The sequence below is a fragment of the Camellia sinensis genome, chromosome 12 (genome assembly GCF_055761805.1).
Source record: "Camellia sinensis isolate YWXY chromosome 12, ASM5576180v1, whole genome shotgun sequence".
Lineage (NCBI taxonomy): Eukaryota > Viridiplantae > Streptophyta > Magnoliopsida > Ericales > Theaceae > Camellia > Camellia sinensis.
Window position 1 is genome coordinate 32,056,260 of NC_138972.1, and position 13,719 is coordinate 32,069,978.

The following is a 13,719-nucleotide window of genomic DNA, read 5'->3' on the forward strand; positions in this document are numbered from 1 at the left end:
AATTCGGGCGATCCAGTCTATACTTGTATGCTATGTGCATCACATAGTAACCTAGGCTAATAACCGGAATAAGGACATACAAAGTTTTCAAAAATAGATATCATGGTTAGTAGAGGCCGATCTTTGATCGGGCGAGCGGGGGTGCTCACGAAGTGACCTTCCCCAATCGTACCCAAGTTCCCGAGCCGAGGCAACTTTGGTGATGACGGACACGTGGCCTTTGGCACCGAGTCAGGGTTTCCTAAATTTCCCATTTAAAAACATTTAGGTGGCGACTCTGTATCTGGCAAAGCAGTCCATGTTTGGCACTTCTTTCAAAATCTGTTTTCTCAAAACGATTTGCCGGATTTGGACTCTTTGGTTCAGATTTAGAACCGTGACAAATTTGAGAGTCCTGAGCTGTAGTGACCCCAAAATGAACAGAACGGGAGCTCGTTCCTCCCAGGGCATTCGGGGACGTCTACACGAGTGTAAATAGAGGAAGCAAAAAAAGTAGGATGGTAACTATGTGTAGCATAAAAATGGCTAATTGAGAATGCCAATCACATGTGAACTCACACTGACTTCAATATGCTGATTTGTTTCAGTAGGTTGCTTAAGCTTAATTGATGCCTCTTTCACCAGTTGTCCAATATGGTACCTAGTCTTGTGCCTGTTAGTAAATTCAATCCAATGTAAGAAGTACAAATCACAAATTAAGGACCGATAATGTGGCAACCAATCCATCTATATTACCTCAATTGCACATTCGCAACCCTTATTTCTAGTTCTGGGAGGGTAGGGAAAAAGGGTGAGCCTCTCTTTCTCTCTCTCTCTCTCTTTCTCTCTCCCTCCATATATATATAAGATATATAAAAGTTGTGTTGTTATCGGAAGGTGAAGCTGATCAAGTTCCCAATCTTAAGGTATGGTTGCCTTGTTTTAATTGTGGTTTGCTTCAAATTTTTGTTATGTGATCTCTATGAAACTGTATTTATTTTATGCTAATTTCAGTACTTTTGTTCTCATATGTAACTATTTTTCATTGGTTGCATTGAATTATATAACTTAGGTTTTAGGTGAGATCAATTCTTCATAATATATCCAAATCTACTTTTGTTGGTCTTTTTCTTTCAAATAGGTTACTGATTCAACTATTAAAATTTGCTCAATTAATCTTAAGAAGGTCACTTTATACATAATGGGTCTGTTTGATTGAGGGATTATGGCATAGGATTGAGATTAGTAATCTATAGGATTCACATTCCAATGTGTGGTTATAATTTGGAATTACATATTTTTATATTTATCGTTGCAAAATAAACATGGACAAGAGGAAATTATTTATTCCACTAATCTAGTTGGATAACTAATCATACACTAATTTTATGGATTATCAATTCCCTTGTTATTAATTCTGCTAATGAAACAGAGCCAATAGGTCTGTACCTAATCCAATTAACGGAACTTAAATTTGCTGAATTAAAGGACTTGTTCCCCAACAAATGTACTGGACTTATATAAATATTTATGTACTATACCGATAGACAGAAAGAAAGAAAGAAAGAAAGGCACCTGTTCTTCGCCCATCAACTCCTGAAGCCTCGCTTTGAGAGAAAGAAATGCAAATCCAATGAAGTAGAAAATCTGTAAAGTAATAAAGGAGATAATCAAGTAACTTTCCAACAACAGTTTTGCAGTTAGAAATACAATTAAAAGCCATTATTACCCATCCATATCCCTTCCCCCAGCTGCCTTCCATCACCCTTCCATTCCTGCCGCAATTCCTCTCTCATAGCATCTAAAGTGGGAAGAAATTAATGAACACATTTTGCAGACTATGACTGATCCAACCTGCTGTACTTCTATCAATAACACTATGAGCCCCTAATTTATCCCAATCTCTACATTGGGAGGCTCCTTATTTTAGTTAGATAATGAATGTGTGTATATATGTATATATGTTGGGAAGAGGTGAACTAGGGTAAAAGGAAAAAGATCAGGGCCCCTAAAAGGCCTCCCTTATCACTACATCATTTTATACTTATCGTGTCGTATCTGTATCTATGTTTCCTAGTCCAACACCATCATGAAAGCCAATAACGAACAAATAGAAGCAACACAGGGATTTAATTGTTACTGAAGGACATCTGACTAATCACATCAGCTCCATCCAGATAAATATGACGTGAAAGAGGAGCATTATACAATATTATCCTATGAAATGTCTAATGCCTTCCATAATTTAGTGCCTTGAGATTCCTTGAAAGTCCAACTTGAATACCTCATACAACTCACTCTGTGCCATGAGAGTGAGTTGAAGACTTCCACTAAGAACATCAAGCATATATACCATTTCTTATCTGTGTATCTGCCTTCAAATGCATTTCACATTGATGCATACCATTTCTTATCTGTGTATCTCCTTCTGAACTATCGCACATAGCTTCATTTTCTAAATTACCAACAATAGACCCATGAGACTGCTGATCACTATACATGCCATGAGTAGTGTATGCGAACATTCCCCTTCCACGCCGCTTAGGAGTTTGAGTTTTGGCATCTTGCAGTGATAGTTTCGAGACTTCGGGCAAGCACTGTGGAGAAAGTAGTTCCTCTGGAGCACGATCTGCAATAGCTTCCCAATCTGCAGTTTTTAAAACATTGTTTGGGTCAAAATCATCAACAATGTAATGTATGGGAAATAACAATTAGATATTAGAATTGGAATGTTGTATGGTTAGTAAAGATTATGGTAGTTGAGATAAGGATACTTAGTTGGATCTGTGGAGCAAGAAAAAATTAGAGATGAATACAATCATGAAATGAAATGTTAGGAGTAACACCAATTGAAGTAAAGTTGACAGATTATAGATTAAAATGGTTTGGTGATGTACAATGCAAACTAGTAAATGCAACGGTAAGAAAGGATTAATGAATTTTGATGATTTCTGATGATACCCTTCACTAAAAATAGCCACCAATAATCAATCATTGCCAAGAAAAGCATTGAAAATGAAAACTATTAAAGGAACAGAAATGTACCATCATCTGGACATTCTTTGTGAGGCAAAGCAGAGTCGGGCAATGTTGATGATTTTCCACAATGCCCTTCAGAAAAGAACCAATACCCATTACTTGTTAGAAAACTTGAAGCCTCATTGGCAAGAAAAAGCATCATGCAGTCAACCAAAATTGTTAGGATAAATCTCAATTTAACTTGAGGAGCCTTTGAACTATATATAAATCATTATCAGAGGTAGAATACCAAGTATCTGTCATTTTCATAAATAAATAAACAAATAAATGGGAAAGAGAAAACAAACCATCATCATTTAACGACCCATCACCACTTGAAGCCTCATAAAGTGCAACACAATTCTTGCCCAAGTCCTCCTTTGCATTCTTTAAATCCCTGAACTTGAGGACAACATCAGAAACCAAAAAAGCCATATAATAATAATAATAATAATAATAATAACAACAACAACAACAGCAACAACAACAACAACAACAACAGCCCATTTGGCATTCAAGAAAATGTAGGGGGAAAAGAAAAGAAAATCTCAAATTTATTATTGAATATCACCAAAAACAGAGTTCAAAGACAACGCAAACATTCAAAGCTTCAATTTCATAAACCCAAAACACCACATAAGATAAATGAGATAAATGAGATAGATATACATATATATATATATAGATATATATATATATATAGAGAGAGAGAGAGAGGGAGAGAGAAGCATACGCGAGACGGAGCATCAATGGAGCAGAGTTCATCTCAGTGATGAAGCCTCTGGATCTCGTGGCGGTGGCGGTGGATCTATGAAGATCGGCGGAGCAGGAGGCGGCGTGAAAAGAGCGGCGGTACTCACGATGACGATGGCGATGGCGGAGGAGGAGGGGGTGCTCCGATTTTTGGCGAAGGCAAGGAAGAGCGGCAGTGAGAGAGGGAGGGGAGAGGAGCAACGCTGAAAATAGAGAGAGAGAGGGGGGGAGAGGTGCTGATTATTTTAGGGTTTGGTTTGGTACAAAATATATATATATAGGTCATCTTTGGCGACTAAAATATGATTTGGTCACCAAAGATTAAAAATTAAATTTTTTATTTTCATTCGGCAACCAAACGATTTAGTAGCCAAAAATGGGTCTACAACGACTAAAAGGAATTTTGTCACTGAAAATATATTTTTGGCGACCAAAATTTTGGTTGCCAAAGATCAAAAATATTTTTTTTTATTTTCATTCGGCTAACAAACAATTTAGTAGCCAAAAGTAGGTCTACAGCGACTAAAAGTTATTTTGTCGCTGAAAATATATTTTTGGCGACCAAAATTTTGGTCGCCAAAGATCAAAATTAAATTTTTTTTTTATTTTCATTCGGCTACCAAACAATTTAGTAGCTAAAGGTGCCCCTATGGCTACTAAAATTTCTTTTAGTCGCCAATTGTGATATGTTTAGCTACTAAAAATTTTTTTAGTGGCCAATTGTAATATTTTTAGCTACTAAATTTATTTTAGTCGCCAATAATCAACATTCCCCTACTAAAAAAAATTAGTAGCTAAAAAGCTGACTTTTGCCGACTAAAATTAATTTTGGTAGCCAATTCCCACACTTTTGGCGACTAAATTTGTTTTGGTAGCCAAAAATGGTTGCCAAAAATGTGTTTTCTTGTAGTATATTAACACTCATAGATACACTTAATTATATAGTCATAAAAACCTCATATTGAATATAATAATAATTATGAATACAATATTAGTTTTGTAACCTATCAACTTACTATAGCCTTTGTAACAACAAAATGATAAAGCAATTAAACCATTATTACTTATATTTTTGTTAAAATATCTCAACCGATAACATTCTTTAGTTCAGATTTTAGATGGAAGGAAAGCTCAGGCTTGTACGATATTACACAAATAGTACAACATAAAACTTACTTTTTAATTTTCTCACTTAAAAACTACAAAAACCACTCAAGTGTGCATGAGTTCATGAATTCTTATCTATTTCCTCATTCATCTCTCTCATATTATATAAATAATTTATTTTGATATCTAGTTTGGGAAGGACTTTTAGCTTTTTTAACTTTTTTAACTTTTTTGTGAGAGAAAGAATGCAATAATTATGGATTAGATGTGATATTTTGTCTTATTGAGCTAAAAAGCCTACTTTATTTTTTGTGACTATTTTAGCCAAAAAATTTTCAAACCCAACTTCCCAAACATAGGCAATAGTAATCACCACACCACATGGTAATTATAGTCAATTGGAGGGTTTATTATTGATGATAGTTCTTTTGGAAAAATAATTAGTTGGTCTTAGTAGCCGCGTGGCCATACCCTAAATTAATCATAAACTTTCATACTCTTGCATATTCCCAAATTATCCAACATAAAATTATAAATCTCACTCTCTCTATTTATCACTATATATATATATATATATATGGTGCACTACATGACAATGCACTAGAGCAACTAATAACTTCCCGTTCTTCTGATATTCTGAAAGCCCAGTCCAACCCGATGCCCATTGCTGACTAAAATATAATCAAGAAAATTGTTGAAAAGTCCAAGTTACGTAGGGTACAAGGTATTAGATCTAGTAGATATTTTTTATTGGTGAAAGATCTACGCTTTGTAAAATAGTTTAGCAAGAAGTCCTTTTATTTGTTTTAAAAGACATTTTATTTCTAATTTTACCCTTTAATTTATCTGTTGACTTTTTTTTACTATCTGTTCAAATTATTTTCTATTTGTTCAAATTTTATATCTATCTATTCAAATTGTTTTAACTATCTGTTCAATATTTTAGCCTTATCTACTCAAATATCTATCCAAATTTTATTATTTGTTCAATTTTTTCATTTATTTGTTTAAATCTATATACCCCAATTTTATTAGCTATTTTTTTTCCTCCTAAATTCTATCTGTTGAAATTTTGATTATATTTGTTCAAAATTTATCTGTATCAAATGCCATATGCTTGAGATTCATATATGAGCCATTTTGAGCAATTTGAACAAATCTGAACATATCTTAGCTATTTTAAACATATTTTTTTATTATTTATTTATCCATTTGCAATTTGTTTATCATCATCAACAACAACAAAAACAGAACAGATTATCACACCACAAATTCATCTTATCTTCTCTTCATCTTCTTGTTCCAATCTATTTCATCATCATTATCATGAACGACAACTCTGGAAAATATATATATATATATATATATATATATATCCGAATATATAACCATACAACAACATCATTATCGTTTGAGACAATTAAATAGATCAATAATAGTACTAAGTTGCTTCCAGTAAGAGTTTTTATCAAGATCTGCATATGTTTAACACAAGAACAAAAATAATAATAATAATAACAATAATAATAATAATAATAATTACAAATATATTTGGAGCTAAATTTAACATATCCAAGAAATACCAAATTTTTTTAAAAATAAAAATCCAATAGTTAAATATATGTTTCTACATTTTATTACCAAAAAACATTATAAAAAAAATGTTCAAAAAAACATAAAGCAAACCCACTCTCAAAATATTTCGCATTTCGTGAGTCTGTTCGTGCATATAACCATATATATATATATATATATATACAGAGAGAGAGAGAAAGAGAGAAAGTGAGAGTTAGAGAGAGAATATAGCGATTCTGGTTTGGACCCAACCTGTTTATTGCTTTTGAATTCGGGAAACCATGTCCGTAGCTATTGTTAATTCCTTTTTTCTTGTTTGGATTCAGAATCTGGGATCAACACCAATCCTAGTGGTATCGACACTTGTCTTGCTACTAATCCTGAAAATCGCTTCTAAAAAATAGGGTCGACACTATGGGTTCTCAGGGTCGACCCTTCTCTTGCTGTTTTGTTATGGATTGTCTACTAAAAAATAGGGTCGACACCATATGTTCCTACGGTCGACCCTTGTCTGCTGCAAACATTAGCTTAGCTTTTTTTCTTGAGGGTTGACACCACTGTCTTGAGGGCCGACCCTTGTGTGTATTTTGTAGATTTTTGGGCTGATGGGGGTTTTGAATTATTCCTTTTGTTGACCTTGGGACTATTATTCTATTAGTACCTAGCCACTATAAATAGGCTCTAAAACACTTTCCTCTCATTATTTCCTTCTATTTTTCTCTCTACACCGTTGGTTCCTCTTCTCTCTCTAAACTCTACTTTTCCCACTTAGATTCTTAGATCTAGTCACCTAGAACTATCTTTTCACCTTAATCCTTTGAGATAGATTGTAGATCGTGTCAAGAGCTTCCTTGCGATCCAAGAGATTTGTGGTTTCACCAACATTAAGCTTTTCCAAGTTCTTCTCTTCCAAGCTTAAGGTAGGGATTTCTCCGCATTCCTTATGATTTCTAACTTGATTATTTGTTTTTATAAAACAACATTGTGAAAAGTGGATTTTTGAACAACCTAGGTTTTGGCTTGATATCAAAAAGAGAGATTTTCAAATGGTTTATTGAAAATGGTGGTGGATAGATATTTTTTGTTGTAACATGATGAAATGATGGGTTTTTACCTTGAGAAATGGTTTACAAAGAAAAGAGGATTTTTGCCTTAGAATCTCAAATGTTGATTTTGTATTGATAAATGGGGTTGATATTGAAATTGTGAAATTGGATTAATGTTGATGAGGATGGTGGAGTTGGGTATGTATTACCACTTACATCTTGAAATTTGAGATAGTTATCTATAAGGAATTTAATTATTTGTTTAGATATATTTGTTTTGGGTTATTGGTGGAGGATAGCTATGATTGTTGTAAAAATTTCATGAGAATTAGAAAAATTGAAACTATTTTCTCATCCATTGCATTGAACATTGTTGCATGATTAACATATTTGAAAATGTATATTGTTTTGAGAAAAATGGTGAATACTTAGTGAATCTGGGTAGGGGGTGTGGTTACAATGTAAAGTTGGCCTGTGTGTCCTTGGTGAAAGACCAGAAACTCACGCAGATAGGTGTCGAGCCTTTCGGTTAATACCGATAAAAATGATAAATTGGTAGCACTTGTATAGTCTACTTGCAGACACGTACCTAGAGATTCACAAAGTTGTATTCATGGTCCTATTTTCTATTGAAAATGAAATATTTTATGAATTTTGATATAAACCTGGCATTGCATGGTTTTGAAAGAGATATAAAATGTTTTGGCATGAGTATTGTGTATGCATCCTCCCTATAACTTTGTTAAGGTTCATATACTGTGTTGGATTATTTTTACTGAGCTTTGGTTCACCATGTGGGAAAACCATTTTCAGGTGCTGATGATATGCCTCCACTAAGGTAATAGCATAGGAGGACTTAGGAGCAAGAGCTTCATTTTGTTTGTTTTGTTGTATGTATTTGTACAAGCCTAGGGCTTTAACTGTATTGCATTTAAATCTATTTTGTTGTAACTAAGCACTATCTTGGAAAACTGTAAGCCTTTAGGGCATTTCTTATTTGTTTAATGTTCATTCTATCTCTCTATTATGTAACATATGCTATAGATTTAGGGTTACGCTTGTGAATGTATATCTGCATATGTTACTCTTTTGTGCAATTAATTGGGACTAATAGAAGATAATTACTTATTCATGTGTTGTTATTTAATGAATATTGTGGATGGTTTTTTGTAATTCTTTCGGAGTGTTACAACTTGGTATCAGAGCGTACCAAGTTTGAATACTTTGGGTATGTGGGAAGTAGTTCTTACCACAATAGGTTTATCTCGCATGATAGAGATAATTGTATATATGGTATGCTACGTGATAACATCCTTATGTGACTGAGTAGGTATGGAATTTAATTTCTAAGATATTGATTGCGTCTGCGGGTTTCTAGAAGTTCTGTTATAAGAGCACTTGATCACTGCTATTTTTAATTGGAACTCTGGCAGTGTCACGGGATAATCATTATCTAGAAAGGAAGTTCATATGTGTTTATGTGACTATGTGCTTATGTGGAGTGAATTAATTGTTGTCCATCGGATTAGGACGCTAGTGAATTAGCTTCGGCACATTTGTAAATGTGCTAATTTCTTAATTACCTTCATTAAGATGTCAGGACGTGAACGTGGACGTAGTGGTAGTAGGCGTGGCAGGCCGAGACAGCAGGAAATACAGTTACCGGATAAGATTCAAGCATAGGAGGAATGAGTTGATCAAGCCAATATGGCCAAACCAGTAGATCGTCAGGCTATGGGCGTTTTGGCCCTTGAAATGATTGGAGCCTTACGAGAATCCATGGACATTCTCAAGGATGAGAATCAAGTCTAGGCCTATGTTGCTGAGACAGGATCATCTTTTTGAAGAGGGAGTTCTTCCGGTCTAATCCAGATAAGTTTTTGGGTGATCCGAAAGAGCTTTCGAAAGCGGATGAATGGCTCAAGCAGATGATAAAGACGTTCGAGATGCATAGCATCGAGGACGAAGATGGGTTGAGAGTGACTTTGGCATCCTTCCAGCTAAATAGAGATGCGGGTTAGTGGTCGAAGTATGCGCGTGGGCATATAGGGGTGACTTGCGAAGCATTTGTTAACGCCTTCCAAGACAAGTTTTACCTCTCACTGCTAGGGAGAAGGTGAGGGACCATTTTCTGAAGCTCAAGCAGCTTAGCTTATTAGTAGGCGAGTTTGAGGTAACTTTTACTAGCCTCTCAAGATTTACACTGAAACTCGTGGCAATGGGGAACGCTGTTGTATCAAGTTTGAGGAGAGGTTGAGGATAGGGATCTTGTTCAAAGTGACCGGGTCAATGATTAAGGACTACGGACGGCTTATGAAGGCGGCGACTCATCTTAAGACCATGGTTTAGATAGAGGAGGAGCGTATAAGGGGTTCCAGGAGAAGTCAAGAGGTTTAGGAAGAGACTCGGGGATAGCGAAAGGTAGAGGGGTTCCAACCCACAACAGTCCCAGGGGCACAATCTAGGTCCACCTTTCCTACACTAAGTTCTAGGTCAGGGAGAGGTGGTCAGGGAGGGATCACTTGTTTCAAGTGTGGCCAGCTGGGTCACAAGTCGATAGTTTGCCCGCAGAAGGGAGGAGGGCAACAGTCTGCACCATCGACGCCCCATTCAGTGTGGGTAGTCGGGGCATGTAAGGAGATTTTGCCCTCAGTCAGATGGCATATTTATTGCGTCTGGTCAGAGGCAGAACAGAGCCATCAACTTACACCATCAGCACAGGCCTTAAAGACCAATCAAGGAGTCTCTTCGGCTTAGTTAGTATTTCAGACTTATGCTTCAAGGAGTGGGCAAGTAAAGTAGAGACTTACAGCGCGTGTGCATGCTGTTACCACACTAGACTTAGTGCCAGTGTCTTCGGTAGTAAGAGGTAACTTCTTGTTGTGTAACTCTATTGCCAATGTGTTGATTGATACGGGTGCATCCCATTCTTTTATGTCGTCTGCATTTGCATCAGCATTGGGGTCAGAAGTGGCATAGTTAGCATCTCCACTCAGGGTAGAGTTACCTGTTGGTGGTGAGGTTGTGTTGCATCAAGGGTATTGGGGTTGTGAGATAGAGATCATCGATCGCCGACTTCTTTTTCATCTGTATTGATTGATATGTCAAGTTTCGATGTTATATTGGGTATGGATTGGTTGTCATCCTATCAGGCTATTATAGATTGTTACCGATAGAGGGTTACTGGATGCATCTCGAGTGGTGACTGTTTTTATTTATTGGGAGACAAAGTTGATAGAGCCTTATTTCTAGTGTATGATCCGCGTGGTCGGGGTGAGCGTAGTCTCCTACTTGCTACATTCTCTGGTGTTGAGAGTGATGCGGTTCTAGTTGAGCTACCAAGGGTAGTTTGTGAATACCCGAACGTTTTTCCTGAGGATCTCACTAATTTACCACCTCATTGTAAGATTGAGTTCTCTATCAACTTAGTACCTGGCACGACACCAATTTTTATGTCACCTTGTAGGTTTGTACCCGCCGATTAAAAGAGTTGAAGATTCAACTCTAGCAATTGTTAGATAAGGGCTTTACTGCCCTAGTACATCGCCTTGGGGAGCATCGGCTCTCTTTGCTAAGAAGAAGGATGGCACACTGCGACTTTGTATTAATTACAAAAATTGAACCAGGTAACTGTTAAGAACAAGTACCCACTACCTCATATATGTGATTTGTTTGATCAGTTGAAGGGGTCTTGTTATTTCTCTAAGATAGACTTGAGATCGGTTTATCACCAGTTGAGAGTGAATAAGGAAGATATCTAGAAAATGGAATTTCGTTTGCGGTATGGCCATTATGAGTTCTTAGTGATGCCTTTTAGGTTAACTAACGCACCAACCTTGTTTATGGGTTTGATGAATCGGATCTTTCATGAGTTCCTAGACCGTTTTGTAGTCATCTTTGTTGACAACATCTTGATTTACTCACCCTCTGAGGAGAAACACAAGGAACACTTGCGAGTTGTGCTTGAGTTACTTAGAGTCCACAAGTTGTATGCTAAGTTTGAGAAGTGTGAATTCTAGTTGAAAGAAGTGAAGTTCTTAGGACATGTGGTATTTGGGGAAAGGGGTAATTGTAGACTCTTCTAAGATAGAAGTACAGCAAGATTGGGAACAACCTAAGAACACCTTTGAGATTCGTAGTTTCTTGGGGTTAGCAGGGTATTACTGCCGTTTTGGGAAGGATTTTTCTAAATTAGCCTCACCTTTGGTTAGATTGATGAGGAAGGGAATCAAGTTTGTGTAGAATAAGACTTATGAGAAGTCGTTCCAAGAGCTAAGGTTAGACTTATCACTGTTCTGGTGTTGATTATTCCGGAGAGGGGTTTGGGTTATTCTGTGTATTGTGGTGCGTCACAGGAAGGTTTGGATTGTGTTTTAATACAAGAGGGGAAGGTAGTAGCTTATGGCCCACGCTAGTTGAAAACACACGAAAGAAACTATCATACTCATGGCCTAGAGCTAACAACGGTGATATTTGCCTTGAAAATTTGAAGGCATTATTTGTATGATAAAAGTCTTGAGGTATTCTCCAATCACAAGAGTTTGAAGTATCTATTTTCACAAAAAGACCTGAATGTGAAGCAAAGGAAGTGGATGGAGTTTATGGAGGACTACGATTTCAAGTTGCATTATCATCCGGGGATAGCCAATGTAGTGGCCAATGCCTTAAGTAAAAAATCCTTTAGGAGTATAGCTAGCATTGTCATTCGAGAATAGGAGATATTGGGTGCCATTGGTGAGTTTGACTTTCATCTTGACGAGTCCGTTGAGTCGACTGTTTTGTTTACTGTAGTTGCACAACCTATAATTGTGAACCGGGTTATAGAAGCACAACAGGGTGACCGTGAGGTAAAAACCCTCTGGGAGAAGATATCTAGTGGGAATGTAGAGAAGGGCTTAAACATGTATTCTGACTCAAGTGTTAGATACATTGACTGTCTTTTCGTACCGAAGTCTTGTTAAGAAGAGGTACTCTAAGAATTTTATCATTCACATCTTGTGATACATCTAGAAGGCACAAAGATGTATCACGACCTTAGTAGCCAATTTTGGTAGAAGGGATGAAGAAAAATATAGCACTGTTTGTATCTAGGTGCCTTACCTGTCAACAAATAAAGGCCAAACATTAGAGGCCAGTGGGTTTGTTGCAACCCTTGCCTATAGTCGAGTGGAAGTAGGAGCATGTCACAATGGATTTTGTTGTGGGTCTTCCAAGGACTCAACAGGACAATGATGTTGTATGGGTGATAGTCGACTGGTTAACTAAGTATGCACACTTCATACCTATGCATACAAGTGACTCGGTAGATTATCTTGCTGACCTTTATGTTAAGGACATACTTCGCCTTCATGGGGTCCTTGTGACTATCGTTTCGGATAGAGATCCTCGTTTTATGGCCCGATTGTAGCAAAGCCTACAAAATGCCTTAGGTACTAAGTTAACTTTTAGTATCGCCTATCATCCTCAGACTGGTAGGCAGTCAGAGCATACCTTTCAAATCTTAGAGGATATGATTTGGGGTTGTTTCATTGATTTTAAGGGATCATGGGAGAGGTAATAACCTTTCATGGAGTTTGTCTATAATAACAGTTTTCAGGCGTTAATTGGTATGTCACTGTTTGAGGCCTTGTATGGCCTATTTGAGGCCTTGTATGGCCAACCGTGTAGATCTCCAATGTGTTGGGCCAAGGTGGGTAATGCACCTATGTTAGGTCCTGAGTTAGTCCAGGAAGCGACGGAGAAGGTTACGGTTATTCGTAAGAGGTTGGTTACGGCTCAAAGTCACCAGAAGAGCTACGCCGACCGTAGGAGATCATGTATTCCTAAAAATATCACCGAGACAGGGTTTGATGAAGTTTGGGAAGAGTGGAAAGTTGTCTCCTAGATTTATTAGGCCTTTTGAGATCTTAGAACGTATTGGAGAGGTAGCTTATCATTTGTCCTTACCACCACAACGTTTCAGGGTTTATGAGGTATTTCACATTTGTATGCTCCAAAAATATGAGCCAGATCCATCACACATGTTGGATTGGACCAAGTTAGAGGTAGATAAGGATGCCTCATATGAGGAGAGGTCGGTTAGGGTTTTAGATAAACCAGGCCAAGTCTTGCGTGGCAAGACAATTCCCTTGGTAAAAGTGTTATGGAGACATCATGGGGTTGAGGAGGTGACTCGGGAACGCGAGGCGGAAGTCTACGAGAACTATCTAGCCTTATTTAGTAATTTTTGAACTTGTATTGA

General features: G+C 37.0%; 1 protein-coding gene across 1 annotated transcript; it reads right to left on the bottom strand.

Moving 5' to 3' along the window:
* Window positions 1-1,475: 1,475 nt before the first annotated feature.
* Window positions 1,476-3,978, bottom strand: LOC145788805 (uncharacterized). Its single transcript, XM_082897726.1, has 6 exons — window positions 3,731-3,978; window positions 3,306-3,394; window positions 3,025-3,090; window positions 2,384-2,626; window positions 1,709-1,780; window positions 1,476-1,626 (listed from the first exon to the last, which is right to left on the bottom strand). The coding sequence occupies exons 1-6, from the start codon at window positions 3,760-3,762 to the stop codon at window positions 1,508-1,510; spliced, it is 621 nt and encodes a 206-aa protein (XP_082753852.1). The 5' UTR covers window positions 3,763-3,978; the 3' UTR covers window positions 1,476-1,507.
* Window positions 3,979-13,719: the final 9,741 nt, after the last annotated feature.